The sequence below is a fragment of the Perissodus microlepis genome, chromosome 7 (assembly GCF_051167445.1).
Source record: "Perissodus microlepis isolate ML-2025 ecotype Zambia chromosome 7, ASM5116744v1, whole genome shotgun sequence".
NCBI lineage: Eukaryota > Metazoa > Chordata > Actinopteri > Cichliformes > Cichlidae > Perissodus > Perissodus microlepis.
In genome coordinates this window covers 11,714,986-11,739,351 of record NC_140467.1, presented here as the reverse complement: position 1 = coordinate 11,739,351, position 24,366 = coordinate 11,714,986, and the positions used below count along the sequence as shown (strand labels likewise).

Here is a 24,366-nt window from a genome sequence, read left to right as displayed (position 1 = left end):
TATATATATATGGAACATATGGAAATAAAACTCATGACTGGACTTGTTTTATATATTTATTTCTTTAGAAAAGCGAACACAGTGTGACATACCAAACATACCAAAGACACATTTATTCATTCACTCAGTCATTCACACGCACCCTCACTCATTTATTATTGTTCTTCATGTTACTTTGCATATTTACTCCATTTATTTATGTACACATTATGTATTATTATTTTGTTTTTTTTCACATATTCAATTTAAAATATTTCCGTGCTTTCTTTTCCTTCATCTATAAGGCTTCATGCAGTTAGTGAATACACAAATGACACCAGCTGACATGTACTAGTTTGGACTCTTCTGAATATCCTTATTAATCATTAATCAAGACACAAATTCCCAAAGCTTTCTTTTCACACAGGTTTGGTGTTATTTGTAGGAGAGAACTGACCTCTGTTGGACTTTAACCAAGAATACAAAGTTAATGTGATAACTGAATGGGTTTTCATTCTTATCTTCTCCAAATGTCCCTGCTGGCCTCGCGCAAAATAAGAATAAAAAGGTTATGTTAATGAAGTTTCTACCTAATACTGACCAGCGGTACACTCCCAAAACAGCTCTTTTATTTGAGATAAAGTACAGTTTTGCCATCTAAAATGTGAAAATAATGGAAAGGGACTGGAAAAACAACAATCAGTCACAATAACTAAAAAAAAGCCAAAAACAAAGTGCACACAAACATTTTTTTATCTAAAAATTGTGCTGTTAATCCACAGCATGAGCTCAACTTTGCTGTGAAGAAAGTTTAAATACTAGCAATAAATATTAACCCAGAAATGAGCGCACCTTTTACTTGATACACATTCTGTACATGACGTGAACATGCAGCATCTACGTATAATACTTATAATACATTCTAGATAGCGAGTGAAACATACATGCATCGTGGCCATGTACATTTTATACACGACATTTAAATGAAAACACCTTAATGTTGACATCTCCTGTTGGCTTATTTGGCAAATATTGCTTGGAGAGTTGTTTGTCCACTCATAGAGCTGATAATACTCTGAGGCAGGTGTTCAAAGATTTTTAGAAAAGCTGTGTCAGTTCAGTGATTCCTCTTCTATAAAAGTAGAAAAGCAGACTATGAGGTTTAAAAATCGCTGTGCCCGTCATGCCAAACATTCTCACAAACCTTTTAACTACGCTGAGGATGGATGTCTCCTCACAGGGGGCAGATATTCACAATAAGTTTTTAACCACGTCAAGCTGACAAATGACTCTTTTTCTCTTGCCGCCTTTGATAACTGGAAAGTAACACTTAATACTAAACCAATAAAAGCAATGAGATATTGCTAGAACAAAAGCCCTTTTTCCTACCTTTTTTCAACAGTGGCATCAGTAATTTCTGCTGGCTTTGGTTTTGCACTTGATTTATTGTCCTCTGTCTCCTGACCCTTTCTAGTCACCTTTGGGCTAGAATTAGCTTTTCTAGCAATTTGAGGACTGTGTCCTTTTCGCTGGAGCTGTGGGCTGGTAGACCCCGCTTTGCGGTTGAGCAGAGGGCTTTTTGAGCCCTTCGCTTTGGCGGGCTGCTGCAGACTGTCCATAGTCTTAAGCGGGCGCAGGCCAAGAAGCCCGCAGTAGTAGTTGCACTGATGGAGTGTCAGGAACTGGTTGAACACCTCAGGTGAGCCACACTCAGTTAATCCTTGGTATCTGAAGAACAAAGGGAGGCCGGGGGTTATTGCAGCTATTTAGCAGCAAACAAACAATAATTGTGCATGTAGGGACTGCGATACAAACCCTTTTGACTTGGTGACAACTCTCACGTTTGTAATCTTTGTTTCAACACCTAGAAAAAATAAAAAAAACAAGCCATAGAGAATCTTTAATGGTCATGATCCCGCTAATATTCACTTTAAATGATTGCCTTCATGATTATTTTATGTGTGGCGTACCCTCGAGCTGAGTGACCAACAAATTGCCATGTGTCCACTGATGGATCCAGTGCTGGAAGCTGCAGCATTTCTGCTCTATCTCAGAAATCTTTTGCATAACCAGTTTCCCTTTAGCATCCATTGTGCAATACTTAAGGAATAAACCAGTAAGATCAGCCTCCACTGTGGCATACGGCACAGAATTTGCTGGCCGGTACATCAAATAGCGAGGAATCACTCTGTGGGCAACATGAAGTAACAGTGGGATGATCACAAGCAGTAATATACTGTGTATAGTATAATTTTAATGGATTTAATTATCAGAACAAAATATATCTGTTGCTTACTCTAGTGAAGGCCCAAAGGTTTCAATAACTCTTGCTTCAGCTGAGAAGATTTTGCAGTATTCTCGAATCATGTTTTGGACTTTGCATTCCTAGAAAACAGAGATTTTTTTAAAAAAAATAACAATAAAGCAGAAGGAAGCACTATTTAAGCATATATACTAAAATGTAACAAAAGTTCCTCAGTGAAACTCACGTGCTTAGTAATTTCTAGATTTCTCTCTGCAAGGTTGCTCTCCTGTTTGGTCCCATAAGCGATGGGGCTTTGAACTTTAATAATACAAGTGCTTCCGGACTCAAAGACGGGATCCAGGCCATAGATGACCTTCACCTGGCTGGCTTTGTGCATGCAGCCCTCCCCAAGGTGCAACCTCTCTGTCATGATCCGACCAAAGTACTTGTCACCCCAAGTGCCAGAGTCGACCAAGCCTTTGGTGAACAGGAGCGGGGTCATCTCTATCTCTTCTCCAACTGAAGCAAAAACAGAGTTACTCTGGGAATCCAGTTAAAAATAGTGTATAAACAAAGGCTCAGATGCATATAGTGTTTAACCAAAAAGTACCTTCCAAATCATCTTTTAGCAGTATTTCAGACATAACTGTAAGAGAGAAAACAGACAAAACCTTGAATAAATTGAATTTAATATTAGTAAAACACTCTAAATTTCAATTTCGATTTTTTCTATACATGCTGTTTCTTACTGTCTATACTGAGGAGGAAGTCAGTACTGTCCGTCCCGTATTCATTAGTGATCGTGCAGCCATATACACCACAGTCTTGGTTGGACGCGAGAACAATTGCCAGTGCTACTTGGCTTTCATCTCCTCCACTTGAGCATAAAATGAGAAAAAATAAAGAAAAAAATCCACACACATAATCATGAACGCATTCAATCGAGAGACTCCAATTCCCCAACAACCCACAAGATGTCACTGTGAGACAGATGCTCGTGCTGTGTGGCAGCAGACTGCTGACACAGCAACCGTTAGCACATATATAGACTTTTAATGCACCCTCGAGATGGGAAAAATATTGTGTCAGGTTACAGTTTCTGTGTCTAGCCAGAGATTCACCTCTCTGTGTCACAGCTGTGGGGTTCACAGTCACATGAGCTGGACATCTTTTGCAGTGAGAATATGAGAATGACAGAAGACCATGGGATGCACTCAGGCCCAAATAAATCCTGCTTATCCTCGAAGCATTATTGTTTCATATTTGGAACCCGCCCATTTGTCATTTTGGCTGGAAATCCTCAGAATAATAGCAATGGCAAAGGTGAAAAGTAGCCCTTTTAATACCTAAAACAAATTGAACATGTGATTTTACAGATAGGTAGGGTGGTTATGACCATAAAATGAGTAAAGGTGAAAACTAACCTTCTTTTCACCTCTAGAATTTCTTCCTCATCTCTGTACCACTTGATGGTGGAGTCGCCGAGCACGTTAAAGAACTGGCACCAAAGCTTCAGGTGTCCAGAGGCATCTGGGAATGGCTCTCCCCGCATCTTACGGATAACCTGCGGAGCTGGTGATGCATGGAAAGGAGAGTTGAGCTCATGTGATGTTTCTTGTTCCTTAAGTCGCAGTTTATTTCACATTTTTTGCACTGATGATATATTTGATATAAATGATATATTTTGAGAGAAGTATGAAAACAAGGAAATTAGACAGTCCACTGTGATTTAACAGATAATTGCTTGTAACTCCATAGAGGCTAATTATCCATCTATCCATCCATCCATCCATCCATCCATTTGTCTCCACACACAATCCATGGTTATGGGGGAAAGCTGGACAGGTTGCCTCATTATTTATTTATATTCCACGCATATATTTAGTTAATATGATAAAAAAAAAAACCCTCTTCATTTCATAATACCTTTGCTAAATTAAACAAAAGAAAACTTTACCTTTCAAAGGGTCGATCTTTTTTTCAGCAGGTTTCTCTTCTCGTTTGGTGCTAGCCGGCTCTTCTGTGGGAGTCTCCCCCACCACTTTGGGCACCTCCAAGGTGGACTTTCGGCGATTCAGCAGTGGGGAGCGTCTCTCGATAGGTGGGGTTTTTTGAGCCTGCAGTAACGATGCCCTGCGGGCCTGGCTGGGTGACATGTAACTCAAGATCCCTTGAGTATCTAGTGCTAGTGTCCCATCTATGTCTTCTTTAGGTTTTGGGATGAAGATTTTGCGACGAGCTCCAGAGGCCAACTCCTCAGGCGTGGCAGAGCGTATGAGAGTTAGACTGTCTCTGCGTTTCATTCGGGGACTGCTTTCACAGGAAAGGGATGATGTTGGTGTAGACCCTCCGCTTAGATCTTCAGCTGCCGCAGCCTCGTTGTCTGAGTCTGCAGCAGCTTTGGATATTAATTTGCGGAGACTAGCTGGACTTGTCGGGGGCTTGGAGCTGAGTCTCTCAACAGAAAATCTGTTTTTCTGGGAATCTTCAACTGACACTGAATTCTCTGTCTTGGCATCTTTGAGGGATTTGGGTTTGAAAGTTTCAGGGACAAGGACGTCCACTGTTGTTTTGCTGAATAACGAAACACTGTCACCGACTTTTGGTTTCAGAGCTTCATATAGCACAGTGGGAGTGTTCTCTTTGACACTTCTTTCGTCAAAGTTAGGTCTTCTATTTTGAGCACTTTCAGGCTTCACAGCCTCATTTTTGTCACTGTCATTCTTTGTTCCGCTTTGCGTGTCAGCTGAAGTTTCCATTTCTGTTGGCTCAGTGTAAGTGGGCAGGCTGAATTGTGGTAGATCACTTTCATGACAAGTGACAGAAATTGGTGGTACCACAAACAAGGGCCCCTTTGGAGTTTCATCAGCCTGCTTTGTGTCTGGCACATGGTTGTTTAAACATGCATTACCCTCCTTATCATCAGTGAATGAAACATTTATAACAGGAATTAATGCATAGCTCATCTGAGGGGGCTCTTCCCTCCCTTCCACCTGTGTATTTTCTGTCTTGCCGTCTAATTGTGCAACATCTTCTACTTTCTCCATAGGTGAAATGTGATCATCTTTCTGCATACCTTTCTGCGTGGGCAACAAGTCAGAAGCAGGAGTTGCATCATGTTTTTGCAAATTGCTTGACTCTGGCTTGTCTAGGGCCAAAATAGTTAGTGGCAAAGTAGACTCTTTGAGCTCAGCCTCCATTATTTCAATTTTGGGGATTAGAAATTGCTCACTTGGGCTCAGATCTGGCACATTTGGTTTACTATCAGGGATGTCTTCAATGGTAGATATCTGGATTGCTGGAATATTCTCTGAATGCACACCACTCCAGCCACTCCCACTCATGTTTTGATGTGCAGTATTACTCTGTTCCTCCATTTGCTTTATCTTTGATTGAATCGGCTCTTCTGCGTTCACTGAAGTCCGCTTTTCTGTCTCCGCTTCAACCTGTAAACTCTCATTCTTCACTTCAGCGCTCTCCACTTCTAAACACACTTGCTCCTGTGTTTTTAGACTGTCACACAGATTATTATGTCCTTCTTTCTCTAAAATAGAATTTGCCGCTTTGTTTTGCTCATATCTTCCCCCGCTTCTTGTAAAACCAGAGCTTGAACTTTGTGTAGCACTAACATCGCCGACTTCTGTGATTTCCTGTGACCTAGTACGAGTGGGTTTATGTTGCATTTTTAGGTCAACCTTGTCTAAACTCTCAGGGAGTGTAGTGGGCGGAAATCCTGTATTCATTTCCTGAATCAGTGAAGTACATTTGGTCTCCTCTTTTAGACAATGTGTCTCTGCACTGAATGATTCCACATCAGGAAAGTATGAAAGCACCTGATCAGGCTTTTTAGATTCGCACGCCTCTATTTGGCTTTCCAGAGAAGATGTTGACAATTTAGTCATCTCAGATCCGTTTATACCTGAAAATCCCTGCTTCTTTGATTTCACTTCAGCTTTCTCTTCCTCATGTAACTCATTAGAAGAGCTAGCCTCCTCCATGTCAACTTCACCTTGCTTCTCCTCTTCTTGCAAAGTTTCAGTGGGCGTTTCACCAGGACTGTGGTTTTCCGCTGCTGAGACGATGCTGTGAGGGGGAGTCCAGCATTCTCCCAAGCTGGTGAGGGTGGGCGTTGGGGTGCCCCCTTCTTTATCAGCCAAGTCCTGGGTCTGTGGCAAGGCAGACTTATCATCCTCTGGAACAGACTCATCTTTCTCAGCCTGCTGATTACGCTGCAGTGAATCTAGCTCTTGCTCAGTGACGTGAACCTCTTTGATAACCGAGAGCACCTCAGTGTCTTTATCTTTAAAGTCAGCCTGATTGAAAATAGAAAAATCATCGTAATGGCATTTTCAAGTATAAGTCACAGTCAAAGTCACATTTATTTATATAGCACATTTAAAACAACACCTGTTGACCAAGATGCTGTACATGTATTATTATGTTATGTTATGTTTCAGAACTCACTCTAAAGATGCATTATGTTGCATGCTATGGATGCAAATATTTTTACCATTTTCATTTACTAGTTGTAGAGGAACTGTATGTGTTTCGGTCTCAAGTGTTTTTTTTCTTGTTCTTAAGAATCTTGTTAAAGCGAATTTACACCTCTAACTTGTGACTATGTGTCATATTTAGATTCTGACAAGTTTTTGTGCCATGAATTACAAAACAACAACAGGAAATCTGAATATTCGTAACTTTTTTGACCGGTCAGCTTCTTTTAGCCTCATTTTTTTAAACTGCCTACAATGTGCAAGACAGCGGTTTACATTTGTGAGGGTCCACTAAAATTGTTAAAAAAAATAATTATTCTTTCCTTTGGAGCTTTAACTGATTAATATTTTACGCCAACCTTCACTAACCTTCTGGATGAAACACTTCAAAGTTATTCTTTGTGAAGGGGACAAAACATGAAATTCCACTGGCTTTGAAAGTGCACTTGTTTTGCTCTGAGGTTGAAAGATAAACAGGGGAATTCCCGCATAAGCTAACATTGATGTGCAGTTTACACAAAAGTATTTGCTAGGTGGTGAATGAATGATAGCTTGTATCTCAGCCAAAGACCAGTCACACATGACAGATAGAAATCTAATGTAAATATTGGGTAGCCTCAAGCCTCAACAATAGCTAATAATAAAAAAAAGAACAGAATTTGACTCTGAAGAGCAAAAGTCCTAATTAGAAAGCAGAGACCACATTAAGAGTGGTCAAGCTTTGAGTTACATAAAAAAGTGTTATTAGTTTCCTTTTGTTTTTTTCCGCTTAGAGCGCTTTTCCCCCCTCTGTCCTCATCATTAAAATGTATACATAGCTGTAAAGCAACCACGTGATGCCTCGTGACAATAAGTGTGGCCGGCAGTGACTGCCAAAAAAAAAAGAAGTTGCAGCTTTCGATGGAAGGGAACTGGAGTCGCATTCAAATTAAAGCTGAAGCTATTTGTCACCATTGTGTACATTGTGTGTTAAAAAAAGGTCACAATCATGTGAGAAAAGATTGTTCAGATAATAGTTACAACTTCCTCTCATTATTCATTTAAAGAGCCTTGTACCTAACCACAACATAGCAAAGGTACAGTTGTAGTTCCACATTATGGATATGCAATCACTCAGCAGGTGGATGTTTAAACATAGTTACTTCAGTTCCCTTTTCCACATATCATTGTGCACCGCTTGGACATTAATGCTACGTTACAATTAACAAAAACACACACAGGAAATTTATGAATACAACAACAAACATTTGTTTGCAATAAACCAGAATCTGAAACCGAAGAAGTTGTAATTACTTACTTGTCAAAGCTATTAATACTTAGTGGCATTTTAATGCGGCTCATAATACCCATATAAGGCTTCTTAAGTTATCACATATTATCCCATAAATATTCCCCTTCTTCTCAAGCAAACAATACATTTAAAAAATGCGCAGAAAAACAAAAGCTGAATAAATATGAGATTAAAAAGTGCAACTAAAACTATGTAACTGTCACGGTCCTGGGTCGGTGACCCAGTGTTTTGAGTTTCTTGTGTCTCTGAGTTTTTGTATTATGATCTTAGTTCTCTTTGTTGCCCCAGTTTATTCTTTAGTCTAGTGTCTTAGTTTGGCTTTCTTGTATTCTCTTTAGTTTTCTGAGTATTTAGTTAGCTGCCCTCTGTGTCTCCCTGTTATTGTTCTCTGTGTTTCTTAGTTGCTCTGTCTCCCCTAGTCAAGTCTGCGTCTATGTTACATTTCCTGTTTTACTTTGAAGGTCTGTGTCCTACGTGAATGTATTGAGTTTCGCTTCCCTTGGGTCTCGTTATGTCCGATTTCTCCCAGCTGTGCTCCCCTTCTGTGTCTCATTCCCCTCGTTATTTCCCAGTGTATTTAAGCCCTGTGTTTCTCTGTGTCAGTGTCGTGCTCTCCCTCATGCTGTGTGTTTCTCCCTGCGGCTCTTGTTCGATTCTTCTCAGTTTAGGTTTTGTAGATGTTCTTTGTTCAGCAATAAAAGCTGCCGTTTTGAGTTCAATCCCGTTTCTAGTGAGTTTGCGTTTGGGTCCAATTCCTGCCTGCACACAGCTGAAACATGACAGTAACACCTTTTTCTAGTCTGAAATCTTTAAAGGTAACAGTGTAATGCTTATTGGGTAATTTTAGGTAAATATCAATACATTTGTGTTACATATTTAACTGTGTAACTGATAAGACAAACTACTAATGAAAAACTTCACTTAAAATCAAAGAATTGTGTTGTGATCAGTTTAAGGCTGCTTGCTGTAAAGGCCAAAGGTCAGACACATAGACTGTATCAGTTTAACTCTAAAAAAAAAACACATTTCTAACATACATGTAGCTATTCGACAAGTTGCACAGTGAGATGACAGAAGTGCTGCCTTCCTCTCTCTTGTCTCGATGAGGAAAGGGTTTATTTTAAGGTATGGGGGGCAGTGAGGAATGTGTCCCTTCCTTTCATGCCGAGACCTGCCGCCGGACTCACTCTACTACCGCTGAACCTCTTTAAAGCAAAGCCCTGTTTGTAATGTGAGACCCGCATCTGACATTCAGGTTTCATCATGATCTCTGACGCACTCCTGGCCCCATTCACCACAGCCAACATGCGAAACCCAACATGCAGCCTATCTTACAGTGCAGATGCACAACATCCCTCGCCCCTGCATGTAACTAGTGAAATGCATCTTAAGCTTCCCTGTTTCTCCCACAGTGTTTTTGTGTGGTTTATCTTTGCAGCAAAACAGTTGTGTCACACCCTTATGCTGACTCACTCCTAAAAGTTGCTGATCACTAATATCATGTGTGTTTTTAACTGTCTAGAGACTCATGATTACAACATCTAATCATCATTTTTGCTTCTTTAACACTTCTAAAAGCTTTGTGTATAAATCTGATTGAAAACTGAAAGTTGATTTTTTTTTCAAGGATGTTAAAAAAACTTAAAAACTGATAAAATTTTGTTCTATAGTGAAATCTTAATCATCTTATCTAGGTGTTAATTTTTAGTACAACTCACTGATACTTTATTTGGAGAGGAAATAACCACGATCAGACACTCACACAAAGACACTTCTTTCCCTCTAATTTTCTTTTTAACGATTTTTGTGTGGGGCGGTGAGGAAGTTCATTTTGTGCTCAATTCGTGCTCTTTTGTATTACACGAGTGGATCTAACGTGCTGTTGTGGAAGACCCCTGTACATACCTCTGTGACAAACTGAAGCCTGGGCAGTGGCACTTCTTCACCTGCGCTGCTGCTCTCCATCCCCACAGATACCTCCATGGCTTCCATGGCATCCTCACTTTCTGTCACACTCTGACTTGTGGACTCCACTTGTGGCAGTTCATGTGATGGTGGCAGGGCCGAGTGTTGTGCATGGTCTTCATACTTAAATGTATCTGGCTCTACCGACGGTGGCTCGTGTTCTGTAGCCACGGTAGTTTCTGAAGGCTCTCTGGGTTTATCCATTTCCATAGGCGCGGCTTCCTCTGTAGGAGGTTTGGACATGTCTGGACTGTGTTCTGCTTGCAGCTGACATGATGGTGGCATTTCTGGTTCAGAAGCCTCCACTGAGTGCTCAAAATCAGCCTCTTCATTCTCAGTGTGACCATGAGTGCTTTTCTTACTCTTACCAAAAAAGAAGTCTTTGACTGAGTGGAGCATAGAGGAGATGGATGTCTGGATGTGGTGGTCGTGATCCTTATGGCCCTTGCTGTGATGTTTGATGTCTGGGCCATGTTTGCCATGGGCTGCTGTATGCGACACCTGGGGTTGCCTTTCTCTTTCTTTTTCCCTTCTGATGGCCAGTTCTTCCTCTCTTCTTTTCTCTTTTTCATATTCCTCCTGTAGAGCTTTTTCTTGTTCTTCTCTCTTTTTTTGCAGCTCCTCTTCCTCCTTTTCTTTCTCTTGATTGTCGCACAAAACAGCTTCTTCCACTTCTTTATCTTTCTCGGCTTGAGATGAATTCTGTTTTTCCTCCACAGCCTGGGACTGAAGAGTCTCTGCCAAAAACTGTGCCAAACTGATTCCTCCATCATAACAGTTTTCACCTCCAACTCCCATCATATGGCTTCGGCTACTATTAATTCCAGCATCTACACCATTTGACATCTTTATTCTTTTAGTGGCCAACGTCTCGTCTGATGGACCTGTCTTGTCCTCAAGACCTCTGTCCCGGGATGCCAAAGAAGCTGTTTCCTCATTTTCTGAGCTAATTCCATTAGGTTCTGCAGTAGCTCCCAGTTCCTCTATAGCCTCAGACTCTTTGGCTACTTCCCTCTCCTCTGGTGGTGGGACAGCCCGTTTCCTCTGAGGGTGTTCTGGACTAATCAGTGGTTTTGCTTTCTGAACATTTTCTTTATTCTCCATCTTGGTCTGCTCCTCTGCATCTTTTCTCTTCTTCTCTGCTTTTTGTTTCAGCTTAGCAAAGAAGCGCTGGTGGATTTTGTACTCATTCATGGTGCCAACCTCCAAAACACCAGAGCAGGAGACAATACCTTTGCTATTGCTGGCTGAGACTTGGTAGATGGCTGCATCGTCTACTGTGCAGCTAGAAACAGAAGCTCTTGTTAATGTCATTAAAACAAACAAAGAGCTACCTCTCTGCAGTATGATTAATGCAAGCCTGTCTTACATACTTGTAAATATGAAGGGTATGAGTTTTTCCATTTCGACGAATTTCATATTTCGGGAGTCCACAGTAGCGATCCATTTCCATATCGTCTTTATACCACTTTAGTTCTGGAGCTGGGTAACCTGACATGGAAATGATATAATGAACACCTTTCCTCTGGCTCGTAAACATTACACTCCCTGTGCTACACTGTGCTGTTAATGTGCAACAGCTAAATTTCTCATATATTAAAAATAATGACATGCTTAACAAAACACAGTGTGGAAGCTTTCACTTGAATGTATTTTGGTTATTGCATCATGTTGGCCCAACCATCTAGCTTGCCTGAGGCCCAAAAATTCTTGAAAAACGAGCTCAAAATTAAGCTGTGCTGAAAAAGTAATACAGGAAGAAGTGCTGCCTTCGAAGCAAAATCCTTTGTTTTCATATTAGTCACATCCTGCCACTTCACACCCAGCTCAGTCTGAGAGGTTTCAGTTATTCCGGAAAACAACAGGGCACAGACGCTACCTTGACGTAAGCCTACCTGTTACCACACAGGTGAATTTCACATTGCAGTTCTCTGAGACTGCCTTTGACTTCAAGGTGGTCTCGAAAGATGGCTGTATGTCCTCAGTCAGCTGAGCCATGACACTGCACAACGTGCTCCTGAAAGGAATTGCTGAGCCATTAGAAAGTCAGCTTCTTGCTTCAAATAAAAATAGTGGATAATTTTACAATTGATCTCAGTTAATCAGGTGAACCCTTTCATCTTTAACTAGTAGGCTCCAATTACTTTATTTTTCATTTTTAAATTAAAACAACAGGAAAGGATGTTAATGGGAATTTCTGGTAGTGACATGGATGTCAAAGGTTGACACAAACTTGTGAGATGTCAAGCAAAACAAACTTGCCAACCCAGCACTGAAACCAATGTTGGTCAGTCAAAACTTGTGTGGGTTTCATTCGTGGAGTAAACCAGTTTTTGCAGTTAAGATGTTAGTGGGTAGAAGTGTTTTAAAATAGAAATTACCTCGCCGGCCTGTAGTGAGAATACCTTGAATAGCTATTCAGAGAGGAGGCAAACGAAGCAACGACAGTGATTAATTAGGGTCTGCGTATTGGGACTCTACCCCAGTAAAATTGTTTCACAGCTGTCCTCCTCCTACAGTTTATAGATAATGCACACGCAATTATTTGTGTGATATATGTGATTTTATCTGAAAACTTAAGTGGTTGTGTTTAATTTGGCAAACTTCATCTAATGGGTCTAGTTTGATCATGTGTTATACCAGTTAAATGACATAAAAGATACAAAGAAATGTTTATTATATTTTATGATATTTTTATACGACCTGCCAGACCAAGACTCTTTTTCTTGACCACTGTGCACTTTATATCTTCCTCTTGTATCAATCTGTATCAATACAATATCAATCTGCTTCACCAACATGCTCTACAAACACATAAAGAATACAGATAAGACTGTCTACCTGTTTTCAGGCCGGACATTTGAGAGGTAAGTATTGCGGCCATTGAAAGATGGAGCCTCGTCTTCACTGAAGCTGCTTGTCCTCCCATTGCCAGAAAAAGATCGAGTCATCGGCCTTCTAGAAGTCATTGTCCACTATGGTAGCGCACCAAAAACTTACAATCCGAGATAGCTGAGATAAATCACCCAGGCTACAAAAGCACTCTGCTTTCACATCCACAGCTTTCCAAGATCAAGGCTCAGATTAAATGTTGCTGTCCATGCAGAAGCTCCTGGAGAAGATAAAAGAAACACTTCAGAATTACAACAAAACCTGTTGGTTGTTAATTAAAGAAAGCAAACAACACACTGTGTTATTTAACCATACAAAACTCAAACACACATTTCAGCCCTAGTGCTTGTCCTTTCTGACCAAGCAAAGCAATTGCATTGGAGCAAGTTATAAATAGGATCATGCTATCGGGTTGTGAAAGCGCTGTTAGTGGTCAAACACAAACCTAAGAGAAGTTATTTACTTGTATGTCTTAGGAATACAAGAGATGTCTTTCTTGTTCACGGCAAAACTCTCTAAATTTCCAACTTACCATTAAGATGTTGTCAGTGTTACTTTGGAGCCAGAGTCTGTGAAGAAATTCTCTGTAACCTCCTATCATAGACATGCATGCGTTGCCAGAGGGGCCCTATTTATAGCAGGCCCACAAATAGGTTCAAGAGCACATCAGATTTTCCGAAACTAGACTTTAGACTTTAGCAAAGAAATCTACAAACAAACTGAATTCAGATCAAAATGTTAGCCATTTAACCTAGAACACATTTGCCTCAAATCTGTCTTTTCATTAACAGTCACAATGCAAAAATCTCACTGCAGTGTTTGGATCCGGCTCAACAAGCTGGAAAAACTTAACCATCTTGGTGAGACACTCTTGTGGATTATATGTAGACTCGATTCATGATGTAGCTGATAACAGCCAATGGTCTAAGTCCAATGCTTTGCTCAGGAGTTCCTAAAGGACAGCCCCTCTACCCCCCACCCCTCCAACACACATATACACTTTGTATTGCAACACATGGTTAAATCACATTGACCTCCTTGTTGCTCATATGGCCTAAGGGGAAAAAAAGGCTTACAAAACCTGCACTTTGATTTAATAATGTTAGGAAGGAAGGAATAGCTGTTGATGACTCATTTTTAAAACATTAAAATTACTGTCAGGATTGCTACATTTTACTCTTTCCTCTCAAATGTCTGTCTCTGTTCTCTGTGGGGTTTTTTTTCCCTATCACATTTTATTACATTTATATAAAATGTAGCATTAACAAGCAAATATCCCAAAATTAAGCCAGTATATGTATTAAAACCTAATGCCCCTTTAAAAAAATAGAACATAGGCATTCAATCGTACACTTTATTGTGTACTTTACAAAAATAAAACCACATATTATAGATTAGTAAACATATTGTTGGAATATGTTGTAATTAAATGCTTATAAACAGCCAATAAGCGTTCATGGTCGACCATAATATCTACTGAAACATATAAAGAGACATTTTAAACACGCCGTATTGCAGATTTGTGCTATGACGCAAGGTTTTTGAAGCTTGCTTGTCTTCAACGTGACATTTTTTATTCGCGTTGCACCACGAACAGACATCTAGTAAAGTTTGAGTTAGCCTAACTAACTAACTAACTAACTAACTAGAACTGAAAAACACCGTTTGACTGTGCTGCTCTCCAGACTCTGACCTCAGACAGTGATTATGCATCAGCTGAAAAGGGCCAGATTGCTCATTACCGTAATGCCAGAAAAAGAAGTTTGGCTTTTAATTTAAATAATTTACATCGCTCTAACAGGCACAGAAATGCTCTCTTTTGTTTCTTAAGTGTAAGATATGCTTCAGTATTATAACTAAAAGGAGACTTGGTTTGTTTTTAGCATGATATGGATTGTGCTTTACTGCTTTGTTGTAAGGGTGCTCCAGTATTACAGACATAACGGTAATGTGTGCGTGCGCCTTCTCGTTCCGGGAAAGGGAGGAAGAGTTCGGGCTATATATTTGAAGTTATGAAGCCTGAGAACAGGAAAACATATTCTGGCCGAGGGGTGACAGCTTCTCAACTAGTCCGAGGTTGACAGCAGGTATGCAGTAAAACACGTAATAGTTACGGTCATATTAAACACCTAATTACTCAGTTAGGACGTTTTTAAATATATCCTGGAGTTTTTGTACGGTTAACAGTTGACCTGACTAGAAATGAGAGGTTAAATACATCGTTTTCCTTTTCATGCCATTCATTTGGAGTTTCTTGTCTGTACGTGGGGATATTATAGGCAGTGATTTTCTTACAGTTCGGCAGAAGAAGAAAATGCACAGATGACTGGATCCTTCCCCAAGCACACAATGATCAGTGGTATGTTTTAATCTCAGCACCAGCACTGTTTCACTAGTGTTATTTTTTCCAGCGAAATAGAACTAAGTTTGGTTTTATGAAACTGAGGTTGTCGCTTTTTTGTTTTGTTTTTTTCCTCACTAGAAATTGTGATAGTGCGTCATCCTGTCTCTGTGTGTGTACCTGTGAACCATGAGGTGACTCTGAGTGTCCGTGCTCAGGGCACAGGTATCCTCAACTACCAATGGTTTACAGATGGTGAAAAAAAAGAAGTATGTGAATTTAACTTTCAAGAAGTTAGTTTTCAAGCACTCTTGTTGGATTTAGTGTGAAAATGACCGTTTGTTGCTGTCAATGATTTCCTCCCTAAGGTACCTAATGGCACTCTAGCTGATCTGACCATCAGAGCTCAACAAACTCAGCTCTATGTGTGCCGAGTGAATGACCAGCACTATAAATGTGTGTTCAGCAACTGGGTGAAGGTCAAGGTGTTGGACATTGATAAATCAGGTAAATCATCATGCTGGTTGCATGTCATTTTTGTCGTATAGATGCAGTTTTCATTTCAACCCGTCTTTTTCTTTGAATCGTCAGGCTTGCCCATAGACTGGCAAGGTGAGCCTCACATTGCCACCAACCCCAAGCCGCAAAAGATTCAACCAGGTACAAAACTTGCTCTACAATGCGCTGCCTTTGGTGTCCCAGCTCCTTCCTACCAGTGGTACAGAAATGGACAGCCACTGCTGGACATGAAAAGCGGTGCACTGCAGGTAAGGAGGAACGGCGGTGAAGATGGAGTGTTTTCTTACCTGTGATCCCACTGTGTAATTCATTAAACAATGTAGTTAATATTTCACTTTTGGACAGAGACACGAACAATGTGATTTATTATATTTGCAGATTGAGCGCGCGACAGCTGAACACAGTGGAACATACCTGTGCTCGCTATCTAACACACTAGGAGAGAGGTGGACTGAGCCCGTCGATGTTGACATTGGTAAGCTGAAAGTGAAACCTAAAACAAAAATCAGTACAGTGATACCTGTCTTATCCCAGTTTCAGCACTGTATTGTTTCCCATTCCTTTACTTTCTCTATTACTAATAAAAGGTGTCAAGGAGAAAAATAAATGCTTCACACTCCTTTTATTCCACTGGTTTAGCTCTAAGGCACTAAGTTGTTTCCATTATGCTGGAGGTACTTTCCCATTTCTACAGACTAAAAAGGAAGTTGTTCTCCAAATAGTGCTGGGCTCAAGCCTTATACACAAAACAGGAAAGTGATGTAAAGTGAAACTAGTTCTTGAAGCGATTCTCCTGTTTATAACTTACTTGGAATAAAAGTGACTTTCACAGAGAATACTATTGAATCTTTGAGTTCTATTGTTCTCTATATGCTCCCCAGACAGAAATGCTACTTTAGGTCAGTTTTTTGTTTAACATGAACTGATTTTGTGCTTCTTTTTCTTTTTTTAATCACAATCTCTAGTGAAGAGTGATCAACCTCCTCCAGCAGCGCTCACAGGTAAAGTTTAATGGAAAGAAACATCTTGTCATTTGATGTGTGGAGAGGAAAACTGTCAGAGTGTTTGAGAATTTTCTTGTGTTGGAGTGATTTTTGAATCAGACATTGAACTTTCTTTGCAGCCACTGATAAGGTCGCCTTACTTATTGGCAACTTGAATTACTCCAACCACCCGGCCTTGATGGCACCCGTCATGGATGTTCATGAGCTCGGCAACCTCCTGCGGCAGCTTGGCTTCAGAGTCGTCTCCTTGCTGGATCTGACCAGGGAGGAGATGCTTACTGCTATTGAGAAGTTCATTCATCTCCTTGACAAAGGCGTTTACGGTGAGCGTTATAATTTTTTTTCCTGCCTATTTCTTTTGGAAAAAGCTTTTGTCATTAGCTGAATTTCAGTATTCAGCTGCTGTTCTTAGAAAATGCTGATGCTATTATTTAGAGGTTTATGTGGCAGCTAAAGCACTGTAACTTCCTTCGTCATATTCCGTGGTTCTTATCTTGTGATCAGTGTTAGATAACGGCTGTATGACTTCATACGTATGTGGGACGATGTGGCTATTTCCACGTGCTTGTTAAATAACTCGTTCTTTTTATGTTTTACTGTTCCACTTGTAACAGTGTGTTAGTGTTTTTAAAAAAAATAATAAATAAAAAAGTGTTTGTGTCAATAGCTACTATTATTGGCGCAGTTTGGAGCTGATATTATCTGCTGCTATTCTCTCTTTCTGTTGTTAATAATGAAACAAATGTGATTAGAAGTCAGGCATCTTTATGATGATGTGTTACCTCCTCAGATTGACTGTCATGTATTCCAGGACTGCAAAATTACTGCAGCACTTTTGTTATTGCCGTACTAATCAGATGTGTATTCTCTCTACAGGCCTTTTCTACTATGCGGGCCATGGTTATGAGCATGCGGGAAGGAATTACTTGGTGTCCGTCGATGCTCCGCAACCGTACGGAACTGAAAACTGTGTCTGTGTGCAGAGGATCATGCTCAGCATGCAGGAAAGGCAGACTGCACTGAGTGTAATCCTGCTGGACACCTGTAGAAAATGGTAAGTACAATAATTAATTTCTGCACTGAGCCGATATCTGGATATGTAAATTTCTTTGTAAAAGCTCAGTCAACATGACATAGATTTGTTATTTGTGTAACTTCATTTCACTCTGTAGGTACAACCAGGGTTCCTTACTATCTGCCATCAAGCCACTGGCACCCAGCGGGAACACAGTTTACGGTTATGCCACGTATGTAGTATTAATTGTTTTGTATTCAACTGCAAATGGGGGGGGGGAAATCAATTAATTGATTTCATGTGCAGCTTGTTTTTGGTTTATAGCATAAAATTTTAGAAAGTCACGGTTGTAGAAAGTCATGCAAAATAAAAACAACCCCTCTCCTTTAATTATTACAGGTGCGAAGATGCTGAAGCATTCGAGGTCCAGGACGGGGGCAAGAGTACTGGGATCTTTACAAAGTACTTGAACAAGCACATCCTGCAAGCTGAGAAAGTCACGCATGTTTTAGAGAAGGTTTCAGAGGGTAAGAGTTAAATTGGAAAATTAAGAATGGGGTTTTTACTTTGTTTACATGATGATTCATTTCCAAAATGCCTAATATAAAGGGCTGCTATAACAATAGAAATGGCTTTGACTGAGTGAGACATTAATGTGGCTGACACCAAAATCATTTGTTTCATTTTTAAGAAAACCATACATATCAATTAAAAATGTACATTTCCTTCTTTTTGTTTCTGTTCAGTTTATTAGGGATATAAACACATAATTCAGTAGGCTGACAGTTAGAGATGAAGGGTAAACAGCACCGAGGGGAACAGGTTGCCCTTTGGTATACACCACGGACCACAGACAACTTTTGGAATCGCTTGTATCTCATTTTAATGTTGTTTACTCGGGTCCTATAAGTAAAGCGATGACTGTGCCGACGAAGGGAAGCTGTTCAGTGCGTTTGTCAGTTTGATGGGCCCCCGGTAGAAGAAATTTTCAAAATGCCATTAGCATGTGACCTCATTCTTTGGAAATTCACACTGTTGGATAGAGAAGAGCAAGAAACCTGAGAGCTGCAGAGTGCAAGACAGCTGCTCTGCAGTTTGGGCACTCCCTGCCACTGCTCTCATGGGCTCACTAACAAATTAGACTTACCAGAACAGGACATCCTGCTGACAGCCCTGTCTCTGTGTGTGAAAATATTTAAATGAATAAGTGTGGTGTTGGATATGAAAATTGTTCTTTTTTTTTCTTTTTTTTTTTTTTAATTTGTGAGCCTCTTTAAGCCTCTTTTTCGGTTGTTTGTGTTACAGCAATAACCCTCTCATTAAAGGAGTGTACTCGCTTTATTCAGATGACAACTCTAAATCTGTGTCCTATTCTGTGAGCATAGTTTTAGTTCTCCCTGAATATTCCCCCGTTTAGTCCTATTAATGATTTTTGTTTTGCATGCTTGACATCTTGTGAATAGGGGTTTTTCCCAAAACTCGTGTCATCAGTAACAGTGAATTCTAAAAATGCCTTTTTTAAAAAATATCCCAGAGTTCCTCAAATACAACCATGAGATTCTGATGAATCTCTCATATTTGTTTCTGAAACATTCCTCACTCACTGCTGTCCTAAGATGAACAGAGCACTAGGACGATTGGAAGGTTACCAAAGTTTTTAAGCAGTGCTGATTTTCTTAAAGTTGTTTAAACAGGACCGAGTTAAAGGAATGGGTCAAAAAAAACGCTAAAAACTTGTGTAGCTGCTGTATTTCATTGTATTTACCTCCATCTGAACCCCTCCTTTTCTCCACCAGATCTGGGCAGAGATCCTCTAATCACAGGCAAACAGGCGGTGGAGATCAAACACACATTGAAGGAACCACGATCCCTTGCAGATCCAGTTCGAACCACCGGCCACACAAAAGAGCTTCACCTGCGAGACGCCTGCTGGAGACAAGCAAATGGTGAGATTTTCCTTCTTTTTTTTTTTTCTCTATCGATGTTACTGCTGGTGACAGAATATGTGCAAATATGCTTTATTTTCCTCTGAAGCAAAACAAATTAACATGCGGCCATGTCGCAGTCTTCAATAAACTGCACAAGCCATGATAGAAAAAAAAAAAATACTCCTCTTTGTCGCTGTCAGTTTTTTCACGGTTAAACATATCTGTTCCTCTAGTTTTTCCACTTCTTTGTAAATTCCCTGATGTCCATTCTGATATTTCAGCAATCCTCCTCCAGGAATTTGCTGACATTTGAGAGCACTTATATCGAGGCCATGATTGTTAGTCTCATGCTGATGAATTCAAAAAAGCAGCTGGAAATGTACAAGAAGGAAGCGACTGTGCCGAACGGGCCAGTAACAATAGCGGCTGCGGGCTGCGTTGACCCGACGTGCTGTTAGTTACATCGGAGGTGTTTGCGGTCATGACGTAGATTTCTCTCGCTGAAGCATAAATCCCCACAAAGAGAGTGAGTGTACTGTTTAACCTTTTTCTCACCTCCTACTCAACAATGTGTGACAAACTAAATCTGCACACTGTGGTTTAATATTTTTTCAGCATAATTCATAATTCCGTTTGATTAATGCAAAGAGGGAAATGGTTTATTTTACGCTGTGCATTTTCCCCTTTGATGGAAGGAAGTCTGTTTTGACAACTCAGACTTCCTCATATTTTCTTTTTACACATTTGCTCAAACCGAATCTTGATATTGTGGGTTAATCTAAGAACTCTTCCTAGATGGAAGATAAAAGTCTGTGGCTTGAGATAAATGAGTTGCTGAAAGTCCTAATTTGGTCATGGGCTCTGCAAAATCCTCCTTAAGTAAATAGCATCATGATTAAAAAAAAATGCATGCTTTTTTCCCTTCTATTTAAAAAAACAAAAAACGTTTCACATCTGCTTTCAGAGCTACCACTGAAGAAGCGGCTGATGTTTCTTTGCAGAGTAGAAGTGGAAGTCAGCTTCTCAGCTTTGTACTCTAATGTTCTCGTAGCTTTTGCCACTGTAAAGACCACAGGCCCCCATACCCAGGACTGCGTGGTCACACTAAGCAGTATACCTGTAAGTATTTCTTATTTTCCACTTCACTGTCAGACTTTTTCACCAAATTCGGCTATCCGAACAAGCCTAAGTAGGCCCTGGAGTACAAAGGCAGGGGCATTGTTAATGGCAGTATGTCTAAATTGCAATACACTGAAATGTCACTGTTACATAACTGCTTTTGATTTTTGGCAAAGCCTATCAGTAAACTCAGGATTTGGATAAAATTCTCAGCTTGTCCCTACACGACAAATTCCACATGGCTCATCGCAAAATGCTCGTCAGTTTCCACTAGACAAAATGGATTTCTCAATGATGACCATTCACACCCACATTTCACATGTGTGAGGAAGTTCTGCCCATATATAGGCTTCCAGCATGCTGCAACCGCAGACGAATCAGGAAGCAGTAATGGTTATGAGCAGCACTGCTCTTGTAAAATACTTCCGTCAGTTTGGCTGACTTTGACTCTTGCGTAATCCTGACATCTAGTGGCTGATTTTTGAATGTGATACTGCACTTTTTAGCAACGATTCAGTGCCAAACCACTGTAAATACAGCTGTTTATTTATATTGATGAAGATGGTTTACATATATAATAATAACATTATTTGTGCTTTTAATCCTCAGACGATGGAAGACATATTTTCCAGGTCTGGCAGGTCAGAGGAGATGGACTCACTACTACTTATGAATAATGTTAACCCAGACTGTACTCTGAGGCTCTGTGCTCTTCAGAAGCTCAAGGTATGTCTCCGTATATCTATACTAATACCTTTCTCTAATAGTGTTTACTCCTTACAATAATTGTTTTTGTTTTTTTGTTTTTTTTAGGAGTCGATGGTCATAAAGGTGAATCTACACTATACTCACAGAGACAGTAAACTGCGTCAGACAGAAAGCCAGCAGGTGGACATAGGAAAGCCTCTCGTGGCTTCCTGCAAGCTGTACAGGAGGAATCATGGAGCAGCAGGCAGGACACGAGAAGGCGCTTTTGCTAAAAGCATGGGCAACATCGCTAGCAGCAATCCCCTGCTGCATCAGACTGGGTCATGCCGCCCTTTCACTAGAAAGGCGGTGTGTGCTGCTAAAATTCCTGTTACGTGGAGCAATGAACCTGAAGAGAATGATGAGAACGACTTCAGCTGTCCACATTAAAACTTTCTGGTACTACTTTTGTAAATACTGGTTGGAAATCTCTTGTTTTGTTTACAGTTGCTGTAAACATGTTTGTACTTGTCTATGAATGATGATGATAATTAATGTATAAGTGAGTAAGTGATTGAGGTTTGTTTTTGTCTTACCAGCCTTCAGCTGTTAGATTAGTATGCACAATAACACTGTAAGCTGATTTTCATCATAAATTATATGCTTAGAAAACATTAATTGTATATAACACTTTTGTTTTTTCCATCAGTGGCAAGCTGGCTGGCCTAAATTATTAAATGAAGACAATACTGTCAGTAATTTATCTAATGAAGAATACTACATTGATCACTTTTTAAAAAAAAACAAACAAGAAATTTATTATATCAATATGTTTTGCTGTTGAACTTTAAAATCTACATTTTAATTGTTTTGGGATTGTTGTTGTTTTTTTTTTTGTTTGTTTGTTTTTCTCGAGGAGCATTTTCACAGTGATGCTTAATTCAAGTTTGTAGAATAAATTAAAATATGTCAGTTTTAACTTCGCTAGTACTGGGTTGGGCCGTCTTTTGCCTTTGGATTGTCTAAATTCTTCATGGCATTAATTCAATAAGCTGCTGGAAACATTCAGTTACAATTTGTTGTCTATCTTAAGTCTTAAACCTAACGTACATTATCAGATTGTCACTATATTGGAGTAAAATGTGCTTTTAGCTCAAAACGAAGAATTCAAATCTCAAGTAGCTGCTAAGTCTGGAAAAATCAAAGTAGATTTTTTTTTTCCTTTAGTGCATAGCCTATACCTAACAGATAAATTAATTTTGTCGTATATAGACTAAAAAATGCTGTGGTTTGCATTATTTGATATATTACTGTGCAAAAGTCTCAAGCCACCCCTCAGTTCTTTATATTGTTTTTAGTAAACTGGGATATGGGTGCTTTGATTTATTGGAACATGGAAATACAGCAAATAAGACGAAAACAGAGTTTGTTCAATTCTGTTGAGCTTGAAAGACAATATTTGCTATGATCACCTTTATTCATCGAAAAAAGTCTGAACTCTCTTAGGCAGCTTTCTTGTAATTTCTTTAGGTAGTCTTCAGGAATAGTTCTCCAGGCTTCTTGAAGAACATTCAAAGCTCTTCTTTCAATGTTGACTGCCTTTTGTTTTGTTCCAGGTATGCTTTTACTGTATTGGCAATGCTTTTAAGATCACTGTCATTCTGAAAAACGTCAGACATTTGCCAGAAGCTACTGCATGTTGAATCAAAATCCAACTGTAATCTTCTGCGTTTATGATTTCATCAACTTTTTTTCTGATTTTTTTTTTTCATATTTCTTAAGAACATGAGTTTGAGATACTGCTCATCTGCCATGTTTTTGTTTTGCTTTTTAAGCTCACCACTTCTGCCTTCGCCCTCCACTTTTTCAGTTTCCTCTTTTTAAAATGTTATTTTAGTGCAGCCATAAGCCACGTTTTCAGCTGTCAGGTTTTTGGGAATCACTTTGTTGGTGCAAAAAATATCTTATGGATCCTGTCAAACTGTTCTATCTTTGGCAATTTCTGCAGATTCTGGTAAAGAAATGGGAATAAATTATGTGTTTTTACAACAGGCTGCTATAAACAGCTTAAAAGTGCTTAAAGATGCAATTTAAGATTGCTGAGTCTGTCATTTGTAGACCCAACACTGGTTTGTGCCTTTGGCTAGTTGCATTTTCTTATGCTTAAATGGTTCACTGGTCAGTGTTAAGTGGCAGAACAAGCAAATGGAACAATAGAACAAACAAAAAACCATGGTCTAAAAAAAAGCTGAAAATGGTGTGAAAATGAGTGTCCAAAAAACTTTGACTCGAGATTATTGCTCAAGATCTTCTTTTTTTTAAACTTACAAAAAGTCTGGCGAACTGGAAGCAAAATAGAAATAAGGGGTGACTCGTGAGTTGTATAGTACTGTACTTCTACAGTAATGTGATTACATTTTACCATATAGTAGGTGGACATAATGCCCACATGGGGGGCAATTCTAGCTCTCCGACTTCCTAACCCTAACCCTGAATAAGATATTGTAGTCTTGACCTTGCTAGTAAAAATATCAACCGCACTATTAATTATTTGTATATATGTGTGTGTTTATTGGTACATGCCTTTTTTTTATCTCAAGTAGTCTGTTAGTTATGAAAGAAAATGTAAAAAAAAACCCAATTACAATTGCAGCTCAAAATAGTCTAGATCTCCCCTAACCTCTGAGCAAGGCACTTTCACCAGACAATACAAATAGATTTGTGATCTAACAACAATTAGCTTCAAGTGTTTGAGTATGAAAAACTCATGTCTTGGACATAAATGTGTATTAGTGGATTAGGCGACGGTTAAAATAAATTAATTTTCGACCTCGAAGCATCGTGATGACGTACTCTACTTAAAGACAAAAATAAGCGGGGTGCACTCA

The 24,366-nt window shown here is 39.6% G+C and overlaps 2 protein-coding genes across 3 annotated transcripts; one reads left to right on the top strand and one right to left on the bottom strand.

The window, feature by feature from the left end:
* Positions 1-80: 80 nt before the first annotated feature.
* Positions 81-13,733, bottom strand: alpk3a (alpha-kinase 3a). The gene is made up of 14 exons (XM_084933404.1): positions 13,398-13,733; positions 12,815-13,085; positions 11,869-11,990; positions 11,347-11,464; positions 9,914-11,258; positions 4,182-6,537; positions 3,649-3,796; positions 2,974-3,101; positions 2,835-2,870; positions 2,469-2,743; positions 2,276-2,364; positions 1,950-2,167; positions 1,795-1,843; positions 81-1,707 (listed from the first exon to the last, which is right to left on the bottom strand). The coding sequence occupies exons 2-14, from the start codon at positions 12,940-12,942 to the stop codon at positions 1,365-1,367; spliced, it is 5,355 nt and encodes a 1,784-aa protein (XP_084789530.1). The 5' UTR covers positions 12,943-13,085; positions 13,398-13,733; the 3' UTR covers positions 81-1,364.
* A 1,103-nt stretch (positions 13,734-14,836) lies between these two features.
* On the top strand, positions 14,837-23,572 carry malt3 (MALT paracaspase 3). Of its 2 annotated transcripts, none has more exons than XM_084933402.1 (15): positions 14,837-14,952; positions 15,163-15,224; positions 15,348-15,475; positions 15,575-15,713; positions 15,798-15,973; positions 16,104-16,200; positions 16,691-16,726; positions 16,849-17,052; positions 17,606-17,783; positions 17,902-17,976; positions 18,144-18,271; positions 19,541-19,690; positions 20,637-20,791; positions 21,401-21,517; positions 21,605-23,572. In XM_084933402.1, the coding sequence occupies exons 2-15, from the start codon at positions 15,188-15,190 to the stop codon at positions 21,926-21,928; spliced, it is 1,944 nt and encodes a 647-aa protein (XP_084789528.1). In that variant the 5' UTR covers positions 14,837-14,952; positions 15,163-15,187; the 3' UTR covers positions 21,929-23,572. The 2 variants fall into 2 exon arrangements, with proteins under 2 accessions (XP_084789528.1, XP_084789529.1); XM_084933403.1 differs by having other exon boundaries at positions 15,145-15,224.
* The last annotated feature ends 794 nt before the right edge of the window (positions 23,573-24,366 follow it).